At 52.1% G+C, this 22,299-nt stretch overlaps 11 protein-coding genes across 11 annotated transcripts; 2 read left to right on the top strand and 9 right to left on the bottom strand.

Moving 5' to 3' along the window:
* Positions 1–391: 391 nt before the first annotated feature.
* On the bottom strand, positions 392–2,458 carry MRS44_009980 (uncharacterized protein; the record flags this gene model as incomplete). Its single annotated transcript, XM_046272774.2, has 1 exon — positions 392–2,458. One exon carries the CDS (start codon positions 2,456–2,458, stop codon positions 392–394), a length of 2,067 nt encoding a protein of 688 aa, XP_046131585.2.
* Positions 2,459–4,218: 1,760 nt separating this feature from the next.
* MRS44_009979 (uncharacterized protein) lies at positions 4,219–4,654 on the bottom strand (the record flags this gene model as incomplete). The annotated part of the gene is made up of 2 exons (XM_046283707.2): positions 4,219–4,501; positions 4,557–4,654. 2 exons carry the CDS (start codon positions 4,652–4,654, stop codon positions 4,219–4,221), a joined length of 381 nt encoding a protein of 126 aa, XP_046131586.1.
* Positions 4,655–5,830: 1,176 nt separating this feature from the next.
* MRS44_009978 (uncharacterized protein) lies at positions 5,831–7,235 on the bottom strand (the record flags this gene model as incomplete). Its single annotated transcript, XM_065620372.1, has 8 exons — positions 5,831–6,067; positions 6,177–6,459; positions 6,510–6,599; positions 6,648–6,688; positions 6,737–6,803; positions 6,851–6,892; positions 6,942–7,084; positions 7,146–7,235. 8 exons carry the CDS (start codon positions 7,233–7,235, stop codon positions 5,831–5,833), a joined length of 993 nt encoding a protein of 330 aa, XP_065476145.1.
* A 507-nt stretch (positions 7,236–7,742) lies between these two features.
* MRS44_009977 (uncharacterized protein) lies at positions 7,743–8,927 on the bottom strand (the record flags this gene model as incomplete). Its single annotated transcript, XM_046276549.2, has 5 exons — positions 7,743–7,776; positions 7,829–8,386; positions 8,436–8,509; positions 8,564–8,836; positions 8,886–8,927. The coding sequence occupies 5 exons, from the start codon at positions 8,925–8,927 to the stop codon at positions 7,743–7,745; spliced, it is 981 nt and encodes a 326-aa protein (XP_046131588.2).
* A 1,070-nt stretch (positions 8,928–9,997) lies between these two features.
* On the top strand, positions 9,998–10,858 carry MRS44_009976 (uncharacterized protein; the record flags this gene model as incomplete). The annotated part of the gene is made up of 1 exon (XM_046276550.2): positions 9,998–10,858. The coding sequence occupies one exon, from the start codon at positions 9,998–10,000 to the stop codon at positions 10,856–10,858; it is 861 nt and encodes a 286-aa protein (XP_046131589.2).
* A 215-nt stretch (positions 10,859–11,073) lies between these two features.
* On the bottom strand, positions 11,074–12,971 carry MRS44_009975 (uncharacterized protein; the record flags this gene model as incomplete). The annotated part of the gene is made up of 4 exons (XM_046284124.2): positions 11,074–11,370; positions 11,419–11,986; positions 12,038–12,683; positions 12,743–12,971. The coding sequence occupies 4 exons, from the start codon at positions 12,969–12,971 to the stop codon at positions 11,074–11,076; spliced, it is 1,740 nt and encodes a 579-aa protein (XP_046131590.2).
* A 967-nt stretch (positions 12,972–13,938) lies between these two features.
* MRS44_009974 (uncharacterized protein) lies at positions 13,939–15,048 on the bottom strand (the record flags this gene model as incomplete). The annotated part of the gene is made up of 1 exon (XM_046283708.2): positions 13,939–15,048. The coding sequence occupies one exon, from the start codon at positions 15,046–15,048 to the stop codon at positions 13,939–13,941; it is 1,110 nt and encodes a 369-aa protein (XP_046131591.2).
* A 445-nt stretch (positions 15,049–15,493) lies between these two features.
* Positions 15,494–16,864, bottom strand: MRS44_009973 (uncharacterized protein; the record flags this gene model as incomplete). The annotated part of the gene is made up of 1 exon (XM_046272775.2): positions 15,494–16,864. The coding sequence occupies one exon, from the start codon at positions 16,862–16,864 to the stop codon at positions 15,494–15,496; it is 1,371 nt and encodes a 456-aa protein (XP_046131592.2).
* Positions 16,865–17,369: 505 nt separating this feature from the next.
* Positions 17,370–18,302, bottom strand: MRS44_009972 (uncharacterized protein; the record flags this gene model as incomplete). The annotated part of the gene is made up of 2 exons (XM_065620371.1): positions 17,370–18,054; positions 18,103–18,302. 2 exons carry the CDS (start codon positions 18,300–18,302, stop codon positions 17,370–17,372), a joined length of 885 nt encoding a protein of 294 aa, XP_065476144.1.
* A 549-nt stretch (positions 18,303–18,851) lies between these two features.
* Positions 18,852–20,044, top strand: MRS44_009971 (uncharacterized protein; the record flags this gene model as incomplete). The annotated part of the gene is made up of 2 exons (XM_046276551.2): positions 18,852–18,917; positions 18,974–20,044. 2 exons carry the CDS (start codon positions 18,852–18,854, stop codon positions 20,042–20,044), a joined length of 1,137 nt encoding a protein of 378 aa, XP_046131594.1.
* Positions 20,045–20,316: 272 nt separating this feature from the next.
* Positions 20,317–21,728, bottom strand: MRS44_009970 (uncharacterized protein; the record flags this gene model as incomplete). Its single annotated transcript, XM_065620370.1, has 3 exons — positions 20,317–20,523; positions 20,595–21,336; positions 21,475–21,728. 3 exons carry the CDS (start codon positions 21,726–21,728, stop codon positions 20,317–20,319), a joined length of 1,203 nt encoding a protein of 400 aa, XP_065476143.1.
* Between the last annotated feature and the right edge of the window lie 571 nt (positions 21,729–22,299).

Below are 22,299 nucleotides of genomic sequence, written 5' to 3'. Positions count from 1 at the left end.
CAATACACTTCGGTCCCGAAGTGATTGATCGGTCCCGATGTAGCTCCTAGACACCGAACCACCTTTAGTTGTCTCCTCACGAGCTACGGTGACGAGTTTTGAGTCAAACCTGGACCTTGTAAATGCTGGTACTGCTGTGTTATTTGTCTCATTTTGATATGTTTCCGGCAGTGCGTAATCAAGGTCCTAGACCATATTACAGCCATTGCCTTTCACTTTGCTCAGGGGAGTCTTGCAGAGGAAGAGGGTTTGACTTTCGATTGTTTGCCAGCCAAATAGCTTTGCAATGAAAATATCTCTGTAGAAGAAATCATATATTGTACAAGATTGTATGAGGGAAGATGCCAATGTGGTGATGGCTTCAAATATTTCATGCAGCCCATCCTGCCCTCTAGACTTTGAGCTTATCATCTACCATGGTTGCCAACTTGTCCTCCGCTCCCGGTCCAATATAAAGATCACACCATCTTCCTACCCTTTCAAACATATCCAGCCAAAATCTCCGCGCCTTGATACTATGTCCCTCGCCAGGGTATGCCACAAACTCGCAGGGCAACCCGTGAGTCCTCAAGGCGCGACGGAAGCCCTCGGCCTGGGTAAACGGGCAGCGGACGTCCTTTTCTCCATGCAAGATCAGCATGGGCGGGATCACGGGCTCTCCTCGCTCCTGGGACTGCTTCACCGCGCCAAACACCTCCCACAGCGCGCTGCCCTGGCGATTCCTCGTGTCGTGACGGTCGAGTGTCCAGATGGAGTCTCCGCCGGCTAGTTCCCTCTCGTAGGTTGAGCCAAGATCTGACGTGATTGCAAGACTCTCGATATCGCAGACGCCTGCTCCTGCGATGGTGGCGTTGAAGCGCCAGCCGAGGCCGTGCAGGCCGTTTCGCACGCTACACAGGTATGTAATGAGACCGCCCTGGCTCCATCCACCAACAATGAGCTTCTTGGGGTCCGCGAAGCCCTTCTTGATGGCGTTGTCTGTGATGGATATGATGTCAGCGTAGTCGTATTTTCCCTGGCCGCCCATGCTGTAGGAGGCGAACTTCTCGCCGCGGCCAGTAGAACCGCGGTACTGAGGAAGAAGCACACCGTAACCCTTGGAGAGGGTGTATGGAGCCCATTGGTAGCAGGGCCCCTCGAAGGTCTTGCAGTCGCGGGACGTTGGCCCTCCATGGATTAGGACAAATGTCGGCAGCGGCTCCGCGGGCGTGCCCTTGGCTGTCGCTTTGGAGGTCGGCGTCAAATACAGAGCGTCCAGTTCAACCTCTCCGTCTGCGGATGGACAGGTGAGTTCGCTACAGGAGCCAAATGATCGACTCTCGAGAGGCTTGCCATGATGGGAAAGCTTAATGTCTTCCTTCCCCTCCTCAACGATGAACACTTCATAAGGCGTATCGACGTCTGACAAGCCGGCAGCGAGGATCGGAGTGCCGGAATCTGGATTGACAAATACATCCCATGCCCAAATATCCGTGTCCTTTTGGAAGAGGTCCTTCCCACCCAGCTCGCTGATGATATTGCTGAACCTGACGGCGCGATTCACCAGGAGTTTTCCGCCAGCCACAGCAAGCCCTTCCGCATGGTCATGCTCTCCGCACGCGATCTTGACATGCCTGGGCTCGGCTGCCGCGGGATCAACAGTGTAAACAGCCGGGCCTCCTGTGTCCCTGTTGTCAGGTGTTCCGGTGGTGAAGTAGATAGAGCCGTCGGGCGCCCAGGTTAGGTAGTTCAGCTCATTCGGCACCTTGCACAGATCCCTGACCTCGCCGGTTTCCACGTTGACGGTGGAGATGGTTGTGCCCGTCAGCATGGCTTCCTCTATGTTGGGGTTCGCGATGCTGAAAAAGGCCACCTTCTTTCCGTCAGGACTCCAGGCAAGTTCAGCGATGTGCCGGTCACCTCCGACAAGTGTCTTGGTCTCTTTAGATGCCACATTGACGAGACGCAGGCGAGCATGCTCCCACCGTTCTCCCCATACATCTGGGCCAGACTCCTCCTTCTCCTCTTTCTCCTTGAGCTCTTCGGTCTTTTCATCAGGAGAAAGATATGCCATTGTATCCCCATTTGGAGAAAAGGCAAATGATTCAATATCCTGGGCGTTGTCGGCCGGGGTGATGGCAACAGCGTCACCACCGTCCAAGCGAAGCATATAGATCGCCGAGCTCTCGCCCGGTTTCCCGCGGTCGGAAACGAATGCTACCTGATTTCCACTGGGATGCCATTCTGGGTCCCCTTCTTGGAACTGGCCCGAGGTCAGTTGGCGCGAAGAGTCTGGCTCTGTGGTCGAGGCCAGCCATAGCGTTGACACACTATTCTTGCCTTTGCGGGGATTGGGTGCTGTCTCGTAAAGAACCTTTTGGCCGTCGGGGGAGAATTTGATGTAGACGGGGATCTCGAGATCGCAGATGGCCTCGGCCAGCTGTTTGTCGAACGCCGAGGCGTCTCCGGATGGTGCCATGGTTGATGAGAGTTGAGTGTGAAGAGTAGCTGTTGTCGGGGACCCTTCTGAACTAAATAAGTCAAGTCTACTGTTGTACAACACCCATGAGTCATTGTGAGTCTATGATATGACGCGTCTTCCTTGCAGACGTTCCATGCAGTGCTGACCCGATGGTTAATTGTCTACCTAACTTACTATCTAAGTCTCTCTATCTTGTCCCATCGAGAGCACCCGACTACCGCAGAACGCGCCTCTCACCCCACCTCGAGACTACGTCAGCGCAGCTTGGAACATGAAACGACCAATCTAGCTTGCAGGTGCCGCGCGGAATGCATCCTAAAACGATCTGGCTTGGATTTCGCCTTTACAAGGGTGCCTGTCCCACTGGTTGCCTAAACCTGCATACAATAGTTGGCTACCAAGTCACCCTACCCTGCAACGATATGGTCCCCGTTTGGTGAGAATGCCAAGACATTGGTTCTGCCGACATAGCCATGATATTGATAAAGCAACCTAGTCTTAAACTATCATAGGGTCCGAAGAGAACACTCCTTCTTTAAGTCAGGTGTGGCTCTAGTGTAATGCATCAGAGCGTCTTCTTAACAACAAATAGCGAAGATCAACATTTCCAGAATAGACACGGTCAATTCGTGTTCGTCCGTCATCTAGGCCTTGGTCGAGAGGTACCCCCAAAGGCAGATGTATCAGGAGTGAGAACCTTGTCAGTTCTGCCCTTGGCAAGGACGGCAATTAACCCACACGGTTCAGTCAGTGGACGAGCAGGCGTCGATATTCAACTCTCTGTTCCCAGTTTCAGAAGATACTTATCTACCGTTCACGGTTATTGATGCCTTGTCCTGGGGGTTCCATCCGCCTTCCGCTGCCGGATGAGGCTACTTTTTCAATGACGTATCCGCCATACACTAGATCAAAGAACACATAAAGAGACACGCAGTAACATTAAAACCCACTGCTGCAAAGCGCCGGGTGAGGCTGAATGCCTGCCTTGACAATACATAGACGGACTTTATGACCACTATACCTTGAATATGAGGGGGAGGCTGAGTCTTTAAGAGGGACATCCTAACGGTGACGGTTGTCCCCTAGAATACATATTACTGTCTATTACTTGAGTACCCTATCGTTGCTGAAAAGACGGCCTGTCTAAAATCCAGTCGCGCGTGTCGTTAAGAGTCTTCTGAGGGGACTCGCAACTTACTCTCTAGGTAGTAGTTAAAGGTTCACTCCAAGATCGTGACCTAATGTGGGCTCTTCGGTTCCAACATGACTCTTTAAGTCACCCTCGGGTCTCAGAGATGGTCGGGTCGGTCGGTCTTCTGGCTCAGTTATCCCACCGAGGGCCGGGCTTCAACTATAACAAAGAACACATTATCAACAATCATAGCATCATATCCTAATGCTAACATAGTGGCCTTTTTTTAAAGTAGTCTTTCTGCTGCCTGCAGTAGAAGACTCATACCTTGCTGCATTATGAAAGGTTATTCTACCTCTCAAAGGGTATTTAACTGCTCTAACCTCTGTATGAGAAACACATAGAGATGGTCATTGCTTATATCCTCTAATTCCCTGTCACTGTAGTCACCCACGGACAGTTCCTCACCAATACTGAACAATGACACTCCCATTCTAACAGGATTCTTTTTTCCTTTGTATTTGCAATACCTCTGGTTTCTTGGCCCTTGAAAAATGGGTTTCTTCCAACTCCCAACATGTTCTATCCTATGCCTATATGGTCTTTTCCTTTCGCATTCCAGCCTCTACACGTATTGGCAAGAGTTAATTCCATTTGTGTTGGCTCCAATAAGAGGGTTGCACAGGCACCTAATACGCTTGCCAGCCACCGTGTTATCGAGGTCCAAGCAAGGAGAAGTGTCCCCCGACACCTGGCCTAGGAATTCGCCCTCGCAGCGCCCTCCATCTCCCGTCTTGCCGTCAAAGAGATACCATGAGGTGCCAGCCTGGTAGACTGAGTGGGTGGTGTCATCCATGGTGACCATGTGCAGATCAAAGGCGTGGTGTCCGTAGTTCAGATCACCAGAGCTATTCAATCCATCAGCTTTTGTTTCTCCCGAATGATCTTTGGAATGGCTCTTACCAGTCGTTGGACTTGTATTCATTGGCCTTGGGGAGAGCGGCTGAGACCAAGCCGACGCTGGTGGCAAGGGCGAGAACAAAGCTGTTGGTAAAGTGCATGGTGGGCAGAATGCTACGAGTATTGATATAGTAGGCAAATTGTCTGTGGAAATGAGGTTGATGAGTGTCGAAGTTGCTGTGTTTGATGAAGATCAAATTGATGGACAGGGTGTGAGACTTATATAGCCGACTTGAAGGTATCACAAGGCATCAATGCCTTCTTCAAGCTCCAAGCGTCATGATCATCTCCAAGGTCCATCACTTCAGCCCCATGGGTGGATAAATCGCCAGGGGATTTCCAAGGCAATGCCTGAAAAATGACGTTCCTCAAGATCAGCACTATGCGAAAACTGGTCATGGCCAATCAATTACAAACAGTTTCGGACCCCAATTCCAGGTGCAACGTATCAGGCGAAGCCAAGTCAGCCCTATCCGGGTGCTATAATTAAAACATAGAGTCCGAGTAGGAGTGGAGTTGTAAAAGCCCGAGGAGGATTGTCCGAGCGAGGCGCAGCCAAGTGGTCAAAGCCACATTGGATTGATGGGCAGGACATGCACCGCCCAAAGTATGTCTCTAGTGAAACAATAAGATGGGGAAAAGCTTGAATATAAGCTATTATTATCTGACATGATAGGTAAAGCTGAACTGGTTAATGGTAGGAGATGCGACACGCTGCACATTGAGTAAGATACCCTGGCCAGCTCCAGTGGAGCATTCCGTCACGGTTTCCATAGATCGACAAGGCGATCATAGCTCTACAAGCTTGAAACAAGTCTCGGAAGTCGGCTCCAATCCTGTCAGCCCACGAGATCCGCTTAACACGACCCGTGAGTAGGCATGTGTGTCGATGAGATCCTTATGCACAGCTGACCTTGCATGACATCCTACCGTGGGCTGTACGATCAACTTGGCCAATGCCAGTCATTCCGACGGAGACGGAGGTCCGAAGTCTCTGTACGACATGGAAGTATCCCATCCAGATGTATGACGGCATTCCTCCCTTCGGATCCTCAGTACCCGTCGAAACTACCAAGTAGTGGTCTTTTGGGCAGCTTGAGTATGACAGGAGGGCCGAAATTAGACCAAAGTCTAACATTCCGGTTTAAAATTAGTAGACTCCTAGTTGCAACGTCTATTAAACATAGAAGTCTTAGTAGCTATGCTTATTCTTCTCATCCGTCTTGCCATCTGATACGCTCAACCGCCTTCCTCATCCATGCATGCACGTCCGCCACCTACTCCTTCGGCTTCTGGGCCCAAACAACCTTTTGGAGGTAATAAGGATGCATCTTGCCAGAATGAAGCTCCCGGCGGAGCAACCTGATGTAAACCTCAATCTCCTCCTTGGACCACCCCTCCACCGTGTTGGCCATGAACAGTACGTAGCCCTCAATATCCTGCTCGAGAGTAGCCTGGGCATATCTTCCAATCTCCTTTTGCTTGGGATCTTGAGGCCATCCTCCGATAGGGACCTATATCATCAGCTATAGTTGGGCTCCTCGTTGGATCGGGGAGACTTGCCTTGAAGTTACGCTCCTCAATATTGGCGAACCCTGCTTCTTCCATCGCCTTCCTCTGAACCTCATCCTCGACAATCGTGAATGATCGGCCTATCTTCTTACCGCCCTCAACAAAGAACTTGCCCCACTGGTGCATAGCACTCTTCTCATGAATGCTCCCATCATCACAGTCCATCCTCGAAAGAGCCTCGTGACTTTCGATATAACCACCCGGCTTAAGACACTTGTAAGCTTCTTTGAACAACTGCGGCCAGTCGACAATGCTGCCGACGAGCCAACGCATGTGGATATAATCTAGAGAGTTGGGGGCAAAGGTCCACTCTTGGGTGCAGTCATCAATCTCACTACGTCATGTAAGCTTCGCATTGGCAAGAGGGTACTGTGCAAGACCTACAATCGCAAGTTTGGCGGGACCCAGCTGGGTTGAATGGGCGAGACGTCTGTGCCAATGACTTCGGTCTTGGGAAAGGCTTCCGCAAAGTCACTGTCATGATTAGCTTTATACCGACAGGTGTTTCAGTTACTGTCATACATTGCCCAAATTCCAGTGCCTGTTCCGACATCGATTGCTTTCTATAGCAAAATTAGGACTGATTAATCTCTGTCACCTCGTCAACCAACCTGGATATCCTTGGAGATAGGTGCAAGATAGAGAGCACCATCGAGAACAAGTGTCAGGACATGATGGCTACATCAAGTCAGCGACTACTCGTAGCACTTTTTCAACACTCTTACTTGATATCCATAGACTCATTCTGCTGCTCATCGTTTGTGCCCCTATTTCATATCAGTCGCCGTGTCAGGATACAGTCAAACATCCACCGACCAGTACTGAGCATTGCCTATGTCCCTGTGATAAGTACGGCCACTAATGTTTCTATACTGAAGAATGCTTGACGTAATAGAGGCTGTGGACTCGGCAGCGTCCTCCCCAAGAGCAGAATCAGCATCGTTATCAGCGCCTAGCTCCTAACATATATGTTGGTAAACCGCGCGATTTCGCAGGGACAGCCATCCTGGAACAACCTACCTCAGCTACCTGCGCCCAATGCTCAGGGGGCAGGAGAGTAGACGCGTCAGCAGCCGGCACGGTGTTGTCAGTCGCCTTGCTATCAGACATATCTGCAACGTATTTAACTTCTCTGTGTAGATGGGGGCGGTGGAGGTTGAGGGGTCGAGGTTACGCGGAACTCATTCCACGCATCCTATTTTAACCGGTCGTCCCGCGGGGCCGGCTTCTTCAGGGTCCCGATAGTGTCGGGGTTGGTGCCCCAAAGTAGCAGGATGGGTCGTTGAAGACGTTGTCAGTCCTATCGAATCCCTGTACAGCCTGCACAGTATGGAAACCTCGGTTCCAAGCGGCAGCATACCCCTGTACACACGTGTGAACGAGAAACAGTTGAGTTGGGTCTCGTGATGAGGACTCCTCTGTCAGCAGGCTCATAGCATCATGATGGCTTCGTACTAGTGTCGGGCTTGGAAATCTTGTATATTTTCTTGACAATTTATGCTAATACTTTGATTCGAACATGTTGCTAGTCATAAACCTTCATGAGGACTTCAGCCCCAGCAGCTTTCAAACGCTACAGAAATCAACTAACTCTTGCGCTATTTCAAGCTGATCCCTTCATTCCTTGGGCTTCTTTCCGGTAGCAAAAGAACTAGAAAATATTAGCATCAGACTCAATCAACCCCTCGGCGTGTTGTACTTACCAGTAAGTGTATAGATGAATCTTGTTAGACTTGAGCTCCTCCCGGACCTTGGCAAAAAGCACATGTGCCTCTTCATTCGACCATCCGCCAGCTCTCGTAAACAGAGCAAGCGAATAAGCCTCAAGTGCCATCTCGACAAATTGCACACGGAACCATCGCCCAATCTCCTTGAGCTCGAGATCCTTTGTCCACGTCCCCACGGGCACAACCTTTTGCGTAAACTCGACATCCTCAAACCCAGCCTCCCTGAGCATTCCAGGCATCTCAGGAGCAATGTCAAACTTAAGGGGGGCGCTGAGACGGCGGAACTCGGTGAGCCACTTGTGCGTCGCAGAGTCCTCCTTGAGGGAGTCATCGTCACAGAAGAAATTGGCTCTGCCCTCGGTGATTTCAATGTTGCCGCCGGGCTTGCAGCGGTCATAGGCTTGGGAGAGGAACGAGGGCCAGTCTTGGATTGCGCCAGCAAGGGTGCGGGCGTGGATAAAGTCAAACTTGTCCTTGGGGTATGTCCATTCTTGGGTTGCATCATCAACCTCGAATTTGACGTTGGGAGGAACCCTGAGACCCGGTTAGCATGCAGTTGGTCGGTGAGAATGCGTGGGAGTACCATTGGGGTTGAATAGGGCTCAAGTCAGTTCCAATGACCTCTGCAGAGGGATACTGGTCGCCAATCTCCATGGCCTATAGACAAGTTAGTAAGTCTCACACTTCATATGTTCAACAGTGCTTGCTCACCCAAAGTCCAGTCCCTGTGCCCACATCCAAGATGCTTTGGGGATTCTCAAGCTTCGTCTTGCAAATATCACCCTTCAAGGCGAGGGTAAAGATGTGATGAATAATGTCAAGACGCTCCTGTTCAGTCTCATCATTAGGCAGCAAGTACTGGCCAGCCCGATACGCATGATAGCGACGGCCATTCTCATACTGGTAGTTGAAGATGGATGACGTCGCACTGGTCGTCTCGGATACGTCACTCGCGTACTCGGAGTAGACGCTCTCGCTATCGGTCTGTTGAAGAATTAACATCTATAAGTCCCCACTGTCAGGGTCAATTCACCTCTGCCTCTGGGGCATGGGGTGCCTGTTCGTCTTGGCACATGTTGGCTGCTGGGAGTTCTTTGTCGTGAAGCTCGTGGGGACAGCCGATCCTGCCTGGAAATGGATGGCCTCAGTGGGTCAATCCGGCGTGTCGGGAGAGGGTTCAACAGGTAAAGGGCCTGTGTGTCATTCAAAAGGTGTGCCAATAGATCAGCGATCGCTGCCCGGCGAGTCTCTGGTAAGCCGTGAAACAGTAGCAGACGCTGTGCGCGTATGACTCCGCTCGTTGGTGGTGAGCGGGAAAAAAAACAAAGGGCTGGAATTCAATCAGCTCACTGCTGCCATCTTGGGAGAGCGGCACGGGAGCGGAGACTCGTCCGGAATCGGGGTCCTTTGACTCTCCGACGAGGAGACCCTGGTCATTTTGTGGCCCTCCTCCAGTGATGTTGGAAGAAAAGCGCCTCCTCGGCGAGGGGGCCTCTTTGAGGAATGGAAGCCGGATAGAGCAGAGGCCAAGACTTGGCGGATATATAGGGACTAGTTTGCTGGTCGTCAAGATGGATTAAGACTATGCAACCTCGAAGCTGTCAATATGCGACCAATTGGTTGAGACCATCCCTTGAAGTAAATGCGACCCTACTTAGTCTCGTTCTCGTTACTTGTGTCAGCTTCTTAGTTATGCAAGGACGCTTCGTATTCATTTCTAACGCTGCTCGCAAGACTCCACCCCAATGAGAACAAAACAAAAGAGCATACGAATCTCATCAAGTTTAAACTTTGACCATGGCCGTCTCCAGGCTTCTATAACAGGGCTTATAAATCCAGCAATTTCTCCAAGGCAGTGCCAACTCCACGTGTGAGGATTAAGGTTTGCAACTATCCAGGGTGCCCCTGGTCGTCAACGCAAGCAATGCTCGCTGTCCTTTAATTACACAGAGGCATTAACCACCTAAACTTGGCCTTCACGGCATTGAAGGTTTGTCGGGAGTTTCGAAAGTACCGGCATCCTGGCCGTGGTCTGTGGTTCTCGTATTTCGGCAGCTTCGGACTACATATATCCTCAAGTATATATAGGTATGCTATTGCGCGTTCTCATACCTTCGTCAATAACCTCAAATCACCATCATCACCATGTTGTTCAAGCAGATTGTTGCCTTTGCCGCCGTCGCCAATGGCTTGGCCATCCGCCAGGACACTCCCATCTGGCAGACTCTCCCACCAACGCCAAACCTGCCATCTCCCATCAACACCAAGACTACTCTCATCAATGGAGTTCAACTCTGGATGCAAAAGTACAACGAGCATGTTGGAGGAATCCCCATCGTCATGGACCACGGCGGTCTAGGCTACTCTGCCTACTTTGGATCCGTCATCTCTCGCCTCGTTGCGAAGGGACACTATGTCATTGCTGTTGACCGTCGAGGCCACGGTCGTTCTACATTCAACGCCAACGACGTCTTCACCTACGACCAGATGGCTGACGACATCCATGACCAACTGGCTGCCGCTGGCGTGTCCAAATACAACGTCGTCGGCTGGTCAGACGGTGCCATCACGACTCTGGCTGCACTCATCAACCCGACCTCGGCCGCGCCCATCCATAAGGCCTTCATCTTCGGAGGATCTGCCAACCCGGAGCAGACAAATGCCACCTTCTCTGACACTGCCATCTTCAGCGAGCTTGTCTCTCGCTGCCGTGTTGAGTACGCCGAGCTTCAGCCCAATGCAAACTTCAGTGTGTTCGCCAACAAGGTCGGCACCATGGAGGCCACTCTCCCACATCTCACAGATGAGCAGCTCGGTACTATTGACGGCAGCAGAGTTATCATTGTGGGTGCCGAGCATGAGGAGGCCGTCAACCGGGATGTCCCGGAGAAGCTGCACAAGGCGATCAAGGGCAGCAAACTGGAGATCTTGCCCGGTGTCAGTCACTTTGCGCCGCTCCAGGATCCTGATCAGTTTACCAAGGCTGTTGAAAAGTTCTTTGCATGATTGTCTTTTAAGGAAAAGTCGTCCCAATTGCCAGATTCTTAGATAATAGACCAAATGACAAACTCTTATTCTCACTACATACCCGAGTAACCTATTATACACTGGAGCCCCATTAATCCAGCTCATTGAACACAGATTCATTTCCCAACCCAACAAATGCAACAAAGAGCAAAGCTCCTAAACACTACAGCACTTAACCCCTATCTCTCCCAACTCTAAGCCTTCAACCATGAAGTGTCAGCCCTAAATCTTGCGTTACCAAGTGCAAAGTCCTGTACCGGCTCCGTCTCTTCCGTCGACCACAAATGTTGGCACTTCATCCACCATGCAGTTGCCGTCACCAACACCGCACCGGGAACCAACCCTCCGAGAACCGAGGCAATAATCCAAGGGACGTCCATTTCAAAGTTCTTGAAGTAGTAGTCGAAACTCTTAAACATCATGTAGCCCCCCCAATGGGGGTAGATTAGCTGAACGGTGCTGCACCAGCAGGTTCTGAACCCACCCGCCAACTGGACTGGTTAGCCACTCTGTGCTTCGTACAGGGTTGAGTTACTCACCACAAAGCCTGTCAAAGTTATAATCCATCCAAGAGCGAAGAAGTTGAAGGTGCTGCAGATAATCTGCCCCCATTTTCCCGGGTTCTTGAAAACGAGGTGATACACCCAAGTTAGGGTACTCAACAGACCATACAGGATCAGGCCGCCAGACCAGCAGCCCAGACCAAAGGTAGGTGTGTGGAAAGCAATCACAAAGGCCATCGTGACCTCAAACGCAACCAAAAAGAGTGACACGGCGGCTGTGATCCACCACTGAGCCGGTCGTGTCCCATTGAGATGGCTCAGGACCGTCTGCGCGCAACGTCTATACTCGTCAAGATTGTTACCCAAAGGACGCTTTCGTTCCTGAAGAGCCCGAACAGTCCGGATCATGGCGTCAGCGAGGCCGCAATACTTGATCTTGCGACCTTGTCCAATAAACTCTTGAATTTCGAATACTCTCAGGTCGTCCTGCGGCCTACTGTGTGACCACCACACGGGCACTCGCATATTATTCAAGTCAGCTCCAGCGTCTCGTGCAGAGGTCAAAACAGCGTCAACATTGAAGAGCCACCGAGACATGAGGGCACTGAGTGTATTAGCATTTGATATTGTTCATGGGGAATTGATCAACACATACGCTGAACGGTCTGCTGAAACGGGGTTGCGGTCAATGATGGTAAAAATGACCAGGAGCGGCAGCCAGCAGTAAAGTAGTCCTAGGGTAAGAGGCGAACCTGTTCGATTGCCCGCCTCTTCATCAAATGCAAGAACGATAGAGAAGATGAAGGCCGTGATAAAGGTCCCGAGACTAGCAAGAGTCGGAATAACGCCGCGACGTCTCAGCATGCGCAGTTGAAATGCCATGTCTGAGAGCAGCTGCGCAGTGTAATGTTGATCCGGGTCATAGTCGGTGTCAGGCTGTGGAAAAGGTCGGAAGAGACCATAGACAAGGGCTGTGTAGAACCTCTCGCTGCTGGGTAGCTCAAACTGGCCAAGGCAGCTCAAAACATAAAAGGCATCATTAGTCAAGGTATTCTTTGACTTTGACATGCGATGACAATGTCTGATCTGTCGCACGTTCCAGATGGTGTGCGTCAAGGCCGTCTGTGGAGAGCCCGCCCAGTTGAGCACTGCTTGTGCTGTCCTGCGGATCTTGTGGTGGTGGAGCGAGTCGTAGGGAAGGTTAAAAACAATGGCAAGGGGGAAGATCCAGGTTGTTACCATCTCAAGGGTCGACCTAGTGGTCACTAGATCGGTGCGTCCTTCACAAATCTTGAGGCAGCCTGTTATGGTCAGCATCAAGGGCAGGCAATGTATAACGAAAAGAGGCATCACAACTTACCTTCATACCCGAGGGCAATGGGGCGGTCTTCTCCCCTGAACCCCTTAATGGCCCCGTTCCAGAGATACTCTAAAACAGTCTCGTTGTTGATACCATCCTTGGTCGTGTTTCCGACCATAATGGCATCCAGCTTGTTCCAGCATGTTGCATACCCGTAGTCTTGGGCACTAACAGCAACAACGCAGACGAGGACAATAAAGAGGTAGACTAGCCAGAGTGGAAGAAACATGGTTGCTGCTATTGATCTGTCTTCTCTGGTCGAACCACAGTCAAACCGCAGTTTTACAGGGCGCTTAAATACCTGAGCATATGGGAGGCAACACATCACACCTACTGCTCAGCCTCAAGACCAACTTGCCCCTGACGGCTGAGCCCAGCCTACATTTATTGCACTTTGCGCACTCACACCTGTGACGAGCTGGTGGACAAAGGCCAACAAATACCCGATGGTTGTTTTCCGAACACTGGGTTGAAATGATCCGAGACAAGAGGCAACATCAAGGCATAACTGTAAAAACCAGGCGTCATGTTTCAGTTTGAGCAGGAAATGTGCCTGCTTGTGTCCTTGAATCAAGGAACAGGCGTATGAGAGCTCAACGTTGTGTCACCGCGGCTGATAAGGGGGTTACACCAGTAAGACGTAGCAGAGTCTCGACCAACATATATAGATGAGGCTGCATATCCTAAGCGCCTTATTCGCAACGCGTAGACAAACCACAGTCGTGTGAGTGGCAGCTGTATCTGGGAGGGTGTCACTCGGTTGGAGCTTGGCTGAACGCCACCCCCAATTACCCCTGAAACATGCTGCAAACAACTCACATGAGCGTAAAATTTCCACATTTGCATACTCCGTAGCTGAAAATCAGGCTCGGTGTTTTCACATTTTGTATGCAGGCAACTGACTGGGACAAATAACTGGCAGGCAGTTTGGCAGCCTGTGGTCACAACTGTGTGCTGAAAGCCCTGTTTGATTTTACACAGTTGCAGTCACACGACCATTCCAGCAGTCTCTGATAAACTTCCTACTCAATACGGTGATATGAATGAGTCACTGGATGCTGCATGTTTCGTTATGGGCGTGAGGTGCAGATACGGAGAGATGTTGAGATTAGTCTACAACACGACAAGAACTGGACCAACATTCAGCCACCCCCTTATGCATCCTTCACTCAATTCGATAAACTTGCCTCTGCCCTTCAAGCCTTAATTTGGAAAAGAGGCTCTCCCAAAAGTGCAACATCCACAGCCCCAAATCCATTACCAGGCAATTCTGTGGCGCTTATCTGTCCATCTCCCTTTAACCGAGGTATCTCTGCAATCAGTGGATTCGTCCACTCGGTAAACAAATCAACCGCCCTCATGTACTTCTGTGGCGTGGAGGCCGCCAACTGCAAGTTCTGCGCTGTCGTCAAGGCGCAGCCCCAGGTGTCGTCGATGGTGACCATCATGTTGAGGGCCACGGCCGCGTCACGGAGGGTGCGTGCCTTGGTGAAGCCACCAACTCGCGAGGACTTGATGTTGACTCCCGTTATACCGAGGGCGTGTGCAGAGACGAGGTCGCTCATGGTGACGACAGACTCATCCAAGGCGATTGGCAGGCCGGTGCGGCGGCCAACCTCGGCGGAGTCTGTGAGGGTGGCACACGGCTGCTCTATCGCCACCGTCATGCCCTGTGGGAGTGCGCGGGCAAACGTCAGAGCCTGACTGAGGTTCCATCCTCCGTTGGCATCAGCCCAGATGTCTACACTGTCAGGGAGAGCCTTGCGGATGGCTACGACCCGGCGAGCGTCACTCAACGGGTCGTCTCCGACTTTAACCTGCATCGCCTTGGCCCCCTTGTCAAGTTCAGCGCGAGCCTTCTCAACACCGGTTGCTGGGTCCCCAATGCTAACGACTGAAAAGGCTCGCAGTTCCTTCTGTAGACGTCCGCCGAGGTGTACTGAAGTTGGCAGTCCCACAGCCTTGCCCAAGATGTCCCAACACGCAATATCAATGATGGCCTTGGCAGCAGTGCCCGACAAGAGGATTCCGTCCATGACAGCACCCACAGCCGCCGGTGAGCGCGGGTCCAAGCCTAGGACATGAGGACTCAGCTCCTTGAGTGCGGCGAGTTCTCCGTTGAAAAAGCTCGGCAAGTAGTCACCGCCCAGGGGCGCTGACTCGGCCCAGCCCTCGAGGCCGTCGTCGGTACGGAGCCGGACGACGAGGGACCGCTGGCCGGTAGCACTCCGACCACCAGACATGGTGTATGTGCCATAATTGTAGTTGGCATCGTAGGTGAATACGGTGATCTCATTGATGTGCATTACAGTTGAACGTCAACTGGTTGGTGATATTATTCAAAGGTTTAGGTGTTGGATGAGCTTGCTTCTCAGCTTGGTATGGCAAAACACGAAGAGACCAGCCTTTTTATAACGCTCAGTGCCAATCCCCCTCACTCCTTCTGCAGCTCTCAATGCCTATCACAAACTATCTTGATATACATGCAGTTGTCTGGCGGATAAATCAGCCGTAGTGCCATCGGGTACAACAGCCGCTCCGGGTGTGAAGCCGGGTCTACATGTAAACACTCCGGCTATGCAGGCCGACCAAACATATAGTGCGCTTGATTTATGCGCCATGTGAAGAAAGAAAGCAGGCTTTATTTTAGATGACTATCTTAGAGTTCCATCCCCAACAGTAGTCATTTTCAAATTATACTCCTTTCGAACTTTATGCTCCTCTACACCTATCCCGAAACCCCCTTAATATTCAGATGCCATTGCTCTCCAAAACCTCCATATCATCCTTCCTCAACATGATGATAACCTCAAGTACCTCATCCTCCGATCTCTTCCTCGGCATCACAAGACCAACACCATCAGCCTCGGAGTGTGGCGCCCTAACAAACTCTGGCTTCTCGAGACCTGCTCCAAAGTCCAGCTCGTACAGGCCGAGGTCAGCCCAGCTCGTGAGGGTAAAGTCACGAGAGGAGAAGAGATCCCAGCCGGGGAAGATCATCTGGTAGTTGTCCATCTTTTCTGCGAGGGTGTAGATCTCGGCGATGTGGCGCGAGTTGATCTTGTTGGGCGATTGGGACTCGGCGATGGCATCGCAGACCTTGGACAGCTTCTGGGCAAATTCTGCGTCGGAAGAGGTGTTTAAGTTCTCAACTTCTGTCTTGGCCAGCGAGTAGAGAATGTTGTTTCCAAAGTAAGGGTTTTCAGCAGTTGAGAATTCCTCACCCAATCGCCGTCGACCATTCACAGCCATGGCAAGTCGGCTCGGCTCGCTCTGTAGGTCCGATTTGCGCTGAGCTCGCGCACGTGTGATGGCAGACCAGACGAGGGCAGAAACCACAGTGTTGGTAGTCGGAGGAGTCGACACGAGACCCTCCAGTTGCTCCTTGATGGCGTTGATCCGACCAATAGGGATCGTAAACACCTTTGACGTGGCGGGCGAAAACTCAGTCGGGAATGCGGGAGGAGCGCTCGAGTGCTCAGGATGCGCCGCAAAGATCTCAGCAGTAGACTTGCTCGAAACAGTAGACAGATACTCAGAGAGGACTTCAGAGAGACGAGTGAATCTGTCCAGACCCAGCTTCTCGCCACTCGGCTCGGCTCCCGAGAGGTTTTGAGCCCAGAGCTTTGCAACCTGCGCAAATCCAGCGGCGTCAACCACATTGTGATGAATTGAGACGAATAATCCCACGCCCTGCTTGTCGGCAAATTGAAAGATGGACGCGCCAAAGATGGGAACCCCTGAGCTGAAGGTAGCCTCGTCTACCACGGCGGGCACCGGCATCATATCCGCCGGAACAGCGGAGGGAGGCATGACATTCTCAGCAGCACTGGCATAAGAAGCATCGACAACGCCCTTGTCCTGGATAGTAGGAACGGCATCATCGTCACTCCATCGGATCTCGAGGCTGGGAACTTCACCACCCTCTCGCGCTCTGGTTGTTGGAAAGACTCGGCCAGTCAGCCATGGCAGCTGCTTTGAGAGACTCACAAGTCCGTCTTGGAGTCGTGAAGAGATTGTGGTGGTTGATTCAGTTGTTCGGAAGGAGAAGACGACACCAACATAGGTTCTCGGCATGAGGTGGTCCAGGGGAGTCAAACGTTCAATGTGAGTGGAGGCCATTTTGTCGAGTGTGGGAAGATAGTGGAAAAAGATGAAATGGTGTTGCTATTGTAATGAAGCTGGTGAGTTGAGGCTCTCGAGATGGTGCCGCCACTGGTCTTATATGCCGTCTCAACACCGTTGGCCACCACGGGGCCGCGGGACCGTGGGACCGTTCAAGCGCCAACGGGCACGGGTTTTACAAAGGACCCGATAATTAGGGGCTCCAACCACTCGAGATGTAAATCTATAAAGTGCCAGGACCCATCAATCAATCATTTCTAGCATCGTACAGCGTATCATGGGAGCCTGGCATAGGCACCGAGTGTTTAAACCCCCTTCCCTAAGGAGTGGGGATCGAGTCAAGCTCGTACATGTCCGGAACAGGTTTAGCCGCATCAACCACGAAGCTCGTGCGTATCCCAAACGGGGTTTGCTAAATACAATTGAGAGAAAACTACGCCAAGGCATTGAGTAATGGGTATCTAAACACGAACGAACGTATCATATGCGCACCAAATCCAAATCAAATGTCGGTCAGAAGCTGGCTGACCATGCCCCTTGTGTGCTTCACCAACGACACACAATGCGGCTCCTTGTCCTTCACCTGGTGAGGCAGTCGGCACCCGATTCCAGAGGTGACCGGGAGACTACCCGAGTGCCAGCCCTGCTGACGATCCTCCATATGCTGCAGCATGGTTGTAAACGAGGGCGAGATGGAATGTTTCGTGCCAAAGAGTTCAGCTTTGATGGCCTTCTTTGCGATATTCTCCCAAACCAGGGGATCCAGACTCAGGGGAAATCCAGATTGACCGTAGGAAGCGTTGCCGTTCTGAGAAGTCTGCTCATACTTTTCACCGTCGCCGATGAACAAAAGCTTGAACTCGTTCCCCTCCTGAGCACGTTGCGCCTCGTCCTCGACTGATTTCACAATCTTTTTGTATCCCTCGGCGATTGAAATAATCAAAGTGTTGAGGAGTTGCGCATTCTGCATCGCCCAGAGGAACTTGGTCGGACACACTTGACATTGTATGATGCTGGATGCGTTGGCTGTGAGATCCCGCAGAAGCGAAAGCCGCGCCGCAAAGGGCAAATTGTCTGCTTTTCGAACCTCTTCCAAGGATAAATAGAGGTTGGCTAGACAAGCGCAGGTCTGTTGTCCAGGATCTGTCTCAACCGCCAGCAATTTTGGGTCAACGTTGGTCTCGCATCTGGGCTGGTCAGCAGGGGGTCATCAAGGTAAGAGGGGCTTCACATACCCCCAAGATACCACATCGGCCGTCAAGTCACTAGGAGGCTGTAGACATGGATCGAAAGCAATCGGCTCTAGATCGCTTGTCGTCTCGCTCGAGACACTTTTTTCAAGTGTCGCCGTTGACACGCCGCTTGAAAAGGTGGCAACGCTGTTATCTTGAGCTTCGTTCTCATGCTGCATCTTTCGCTTCTTGGGCCTGCCCATGGGTAACCGGGCAGAGTACTTGCACGGCTCACCCACGCTAGAGCATCTTCCACATTCTGGATATTCACCATCACACTTCAACTTCTTCTGTCCTGCACTCGGTCAGTATGCCTACGCGGTAGGGTTATGTAAGCCAAAAGGGGACTTGCTGCACTGATCACAGGAGGCCCTCCTGTTGGTAGGATCACTCAAATCGGAAGCCATGATGAAATCGACAAAGCGCCGCCTATATCTTCAACTCTCAATAAAAAAAGAAGCAAGTTCCTCGTCGTCAGATTACAGATGATGATGAGCATGTTGTAAGTAAGCCTGCGTCGCGTCAGTCGTGAGAATGTGGACCCCCGACGCTCCCGCTCCGCCACACTTTCACTCTTTCGCATCGCGCCAAGACCGGAGCCCGGGGCTTGCATATTCCGACCGCCCAACCACCGGCGACAAAAAAAATTTCTGGACTTTCCTCGCTGATACTGATAGAAAAAAAGTCCCCACTATCAGAGAAACTTCGACATTTCTTGCATCTCCCAAGACAACTTTTTTGCGATCGCGACAATGGCGCCCTCAAAGGAACTCGTCGCCGCTGGCTCTACTGCCGTAGCTGCCATTGACCCCGATCAGGTTTGTCAAACCCCTCTCTACAGCCTCATCCGTATCCCTCTAACCCTTGGGTCTAGACCCTCAAAGCTTCCAAGGCTCTCTTGGCACACATCAAGAAGGCATCCAAGCAAAAGGCCGACGAGTCTGGCAAGCGCAATCTCCTCGACGACGACGATGAGCCCACCGAGACCCCCATCTGGCTCACCCTCACCACCAAGCGCCACATCGCCGACAAGGCCCGTCTCCAGCCCGGCAAGATCGTCCTCCCTCACTCGCTCAACACCGACGAGACGGCCACCATCTGCCTGATCACCGCCGATCCCCAGCGCGCCTACAAGGACATTGTCGCCTCGGAAGAGTTCCCTGCCGAGCTGTCCAAGCGCATCGCCCGCGTCATCGACTACGGCAAGCTCAAGGCAAAGTACAGCCAGTACGAGGCCCAGAGGAAACTCTACTCCGAGTGCGACATCTTCCTCGCCGACGACCGAATCGTCAACCGGTTACCCAAGGTCCTGGGCAAGACTTTTTACAAGACCACTCAGAAGCGACCCATCCCCGTCAGCCTGCAGGCCAAGGCCCCCAAGGTCGACGGCAAGCGACAGAAGCGAGTCAAGACCGAGGGTGTCGTCAACGCCGGCACACCCGCCGAGATCGCCAAGGAGATTGAAAAGGCCATTGGCGCAGCCCTCGTCAGCCTTTCGCCCACCACCAACACTGCCGTGCGAGTCGGATACTCTGGCTGGACCCCCGAGCAGATTGCCGAGAATGTCGACGCCGTCGTGACCGCCATGATCGACAGGTGGGTTCCCCAGAAGTGGCGCAACCTGAGAAGCATCTACATCAAGGGCCCCGAGACCACCGCCCTGCCCATCTGGATGGCCGACGAGCTCTGGGTCGACGACAACGATGTCATTGCCGAGGAGGATGAGACCAAGACCCTCAAGGCCGAGAAGGCCAACATTGGCAAGAAGCGCAAGTCGCTCGAGAACACCACCGAGGAGGCTGAGTCTCCCGCTCCCAAGAAGAAGGCCAAGAAGGAGAAGAAGGTGCCCGAGGGCGACGACGACAAGCTCGACAAGCAAATCTCGGACCGAAAGACCCGGTTGAAGAAGCAAAAGGCCAAAGCAAAGAAGGCTATTGACAACTAAACTGATACCTTGCATTACTCGCGGCACCGGTGTTGGGGCGTTGAACGGCGGCAAAATAAGAATAAATAGAACTGTGCCTTTGCATTCATCCAATATCAATATTGTCCTGTTGAGTGGTATTACATAAACACGCCAACCCATTCGACCTTGTTCCTAACATATCAATTTCGCGCCTTGTTCCCTACCTTCACCTTTCCCTTCAAACCAGCTTTATGTGCAGAATAACCCCGATAAAATCCAGAACACTCCGTAGTAGTCACTTCGGTGCAACGCTATAGCTCCTCCGCCTCAAAGAGACCGTCTCCCGTAGGGTTCTCCATGTCAGACTTGAACGTCTTTCGCCAAGGGCCAAAGAACTCGGCCGCTGTCTTGTTGAGAAGTTCGCCCATGTTCTCGAGGTGGTCACCGGGTGCAACGCGGAATCGAAGACCACCCTTGCGGTCAAGCTCACGCAGACCGAGCCAGTCCTCGCGGTAGAGCTGGCGGGCTCTCAACGGGGTGACCTCGGTGCCATTGACCTCTTCAAACCAAGACGACTCCTTGGGGAAACCATGGTGTCGCTCTCAAACATCCACATGACAAAGTTGGTCAAGCTGCCAACGTTCGCCTTGTACTTTTCGTTCTTGAGCTCGCGTTCGTTGTTGATATCGGCAAGGAAGTTGGAATGCTCGAGATAACGTTCGTAGTCTGGGTTTTGGGGGTCACGGAAGTATTGAGCGGGGATAAGACGCGACTGCACAAAGTTGCTCCAGACGTTGAACTTAAGAAGCGCCATAGCTCCCTTGCAGATCCAGTCGTTGTCTCCGCAAACTCTGAACTTGGAGATACCATTGTGCTGGCTGCCAAAGGTGACGAGACTGCGGACCTGGGGCCAGTTGCATCGCTCGACGTAGCCACGCAGGAACTGACCACCCTGGGAGATGCCGACAGCATCAATGGCCGGTGCCGTAGATAGGATCGGATGCTTGGCGAGCTCCTCGCAAACTTGCTCGATTTGGGCTGAGACGTTGCCAGTGAAGGTAGCGGTGCGATCTTGCTCGGAGCTCTTGTCGACAGCAATCACATAGACAAATGTGCCAGGGTTGGCGGACTCGATGAGTTCCTCCACGGCTTTCATGCTTTCGCTGTGGACGTAGTCACCAAGCCCATGCCAAACAACAACGGGAAGTGGAGTGTCGTCCAGATCGTCAGTCGCGTGGGCGGGCGCGGCATAGCCATGGCCGGCTAGAAGCCCCGTGGCCAATCCAAGGCGGAGCAAGGAAGGGTAGAACATGATGATGAACGATGATAAGCTCCAATGAAAATGTAGATGCCAAAAGTATGGTTAATTCGTGTGATGAGCTGCTGTGGATGCTGGATTCGATGTTGGAGATGGAGAGAGTCTGCCTGGGGCTGAAGACGTCAGCTCGCGAGCTAATACCTCCACCAACCGTGCTTCCGGAAGGAGCGCGGGGGTGGGCGTAATGGGAATGAGCTCCTGTGGCAAGGGCTTCCCATTGGCCACTGCGGCATGAAGATGTTCCGCCTCAGCAAGCACAAGTTTCACCATGAAGACAGGAACTCGCGAGTCACGGAACTCGGGCAACATCAAATCATGGGCTTTCTTGTCTCTTCTTACGGACCGTCGGAAACAAGCAAGGGGCCTTGCAGAATCTGCCCTCTCAGAAGTTGAGAGTGACTCCATCTTGAACCTCCCACCTCCCTGACTTGCAGATCCCCCCTGCTCCGGCGATTCGCCAGCGCCCACTACCCGAAGTATTCGTCACTAGTAAAACCCCCGGTGGACGTGAAGACTCCAGTGTGGCCCTGGCGATCGGTCGTTTCAAAGAAAAGATGCGGTTCTGGATGACGACGCCTCGAGCGATAGCGAATCGTTCGAGACAGTCGGGCTGATGCTAGCGGATTAGGGTGATTGAGTTTGCTGAAGGGGACAATCCCTCAATGATACAAAAGCCAATGATTCAACCACTTGTTTCCCAAGAACCATTCTTCATCGTTCATTCGAACATTGGTCCTTCCTTGACATCAAGCTGAGCTGGTCTCCATTCTCTCTATTCCTGCTTTACTTATACAGCTACAAAAAACTCCACTCGATCCTGTCTTCACTCTCATTCCATTCATACCTACCTTCTTACAATCCATACCACATCAACTTTCAACATGAACTTCAGCACCTTCTTCGTCGTCGCCTGCGCCACTCTGGCTACTGCTCTTCCCTTCCCTTCTTTCAAGGAGGCGGACGGTGACTTCCATCA

The sequence above is a fragment of the Fusarium solani genome (genome assembly GCF_023522795.1).
Source record: "Fusarium solani strain SB1 chromosome Unknown bctg00000006, whole genome shotgun sequence".
Classification (NCBI taxonomy): Eukaryota; Fungi; Ascomycota; class Sordariomycetes; order Hypocreales; family Nectriaceae; genus Fusarium; species Fusarium solani.
The sequence above is the reverse complement of the archived record's forward strand: the minus strand, read 5'-3'. Positions and strand labels throughout refer to the sequence as shown.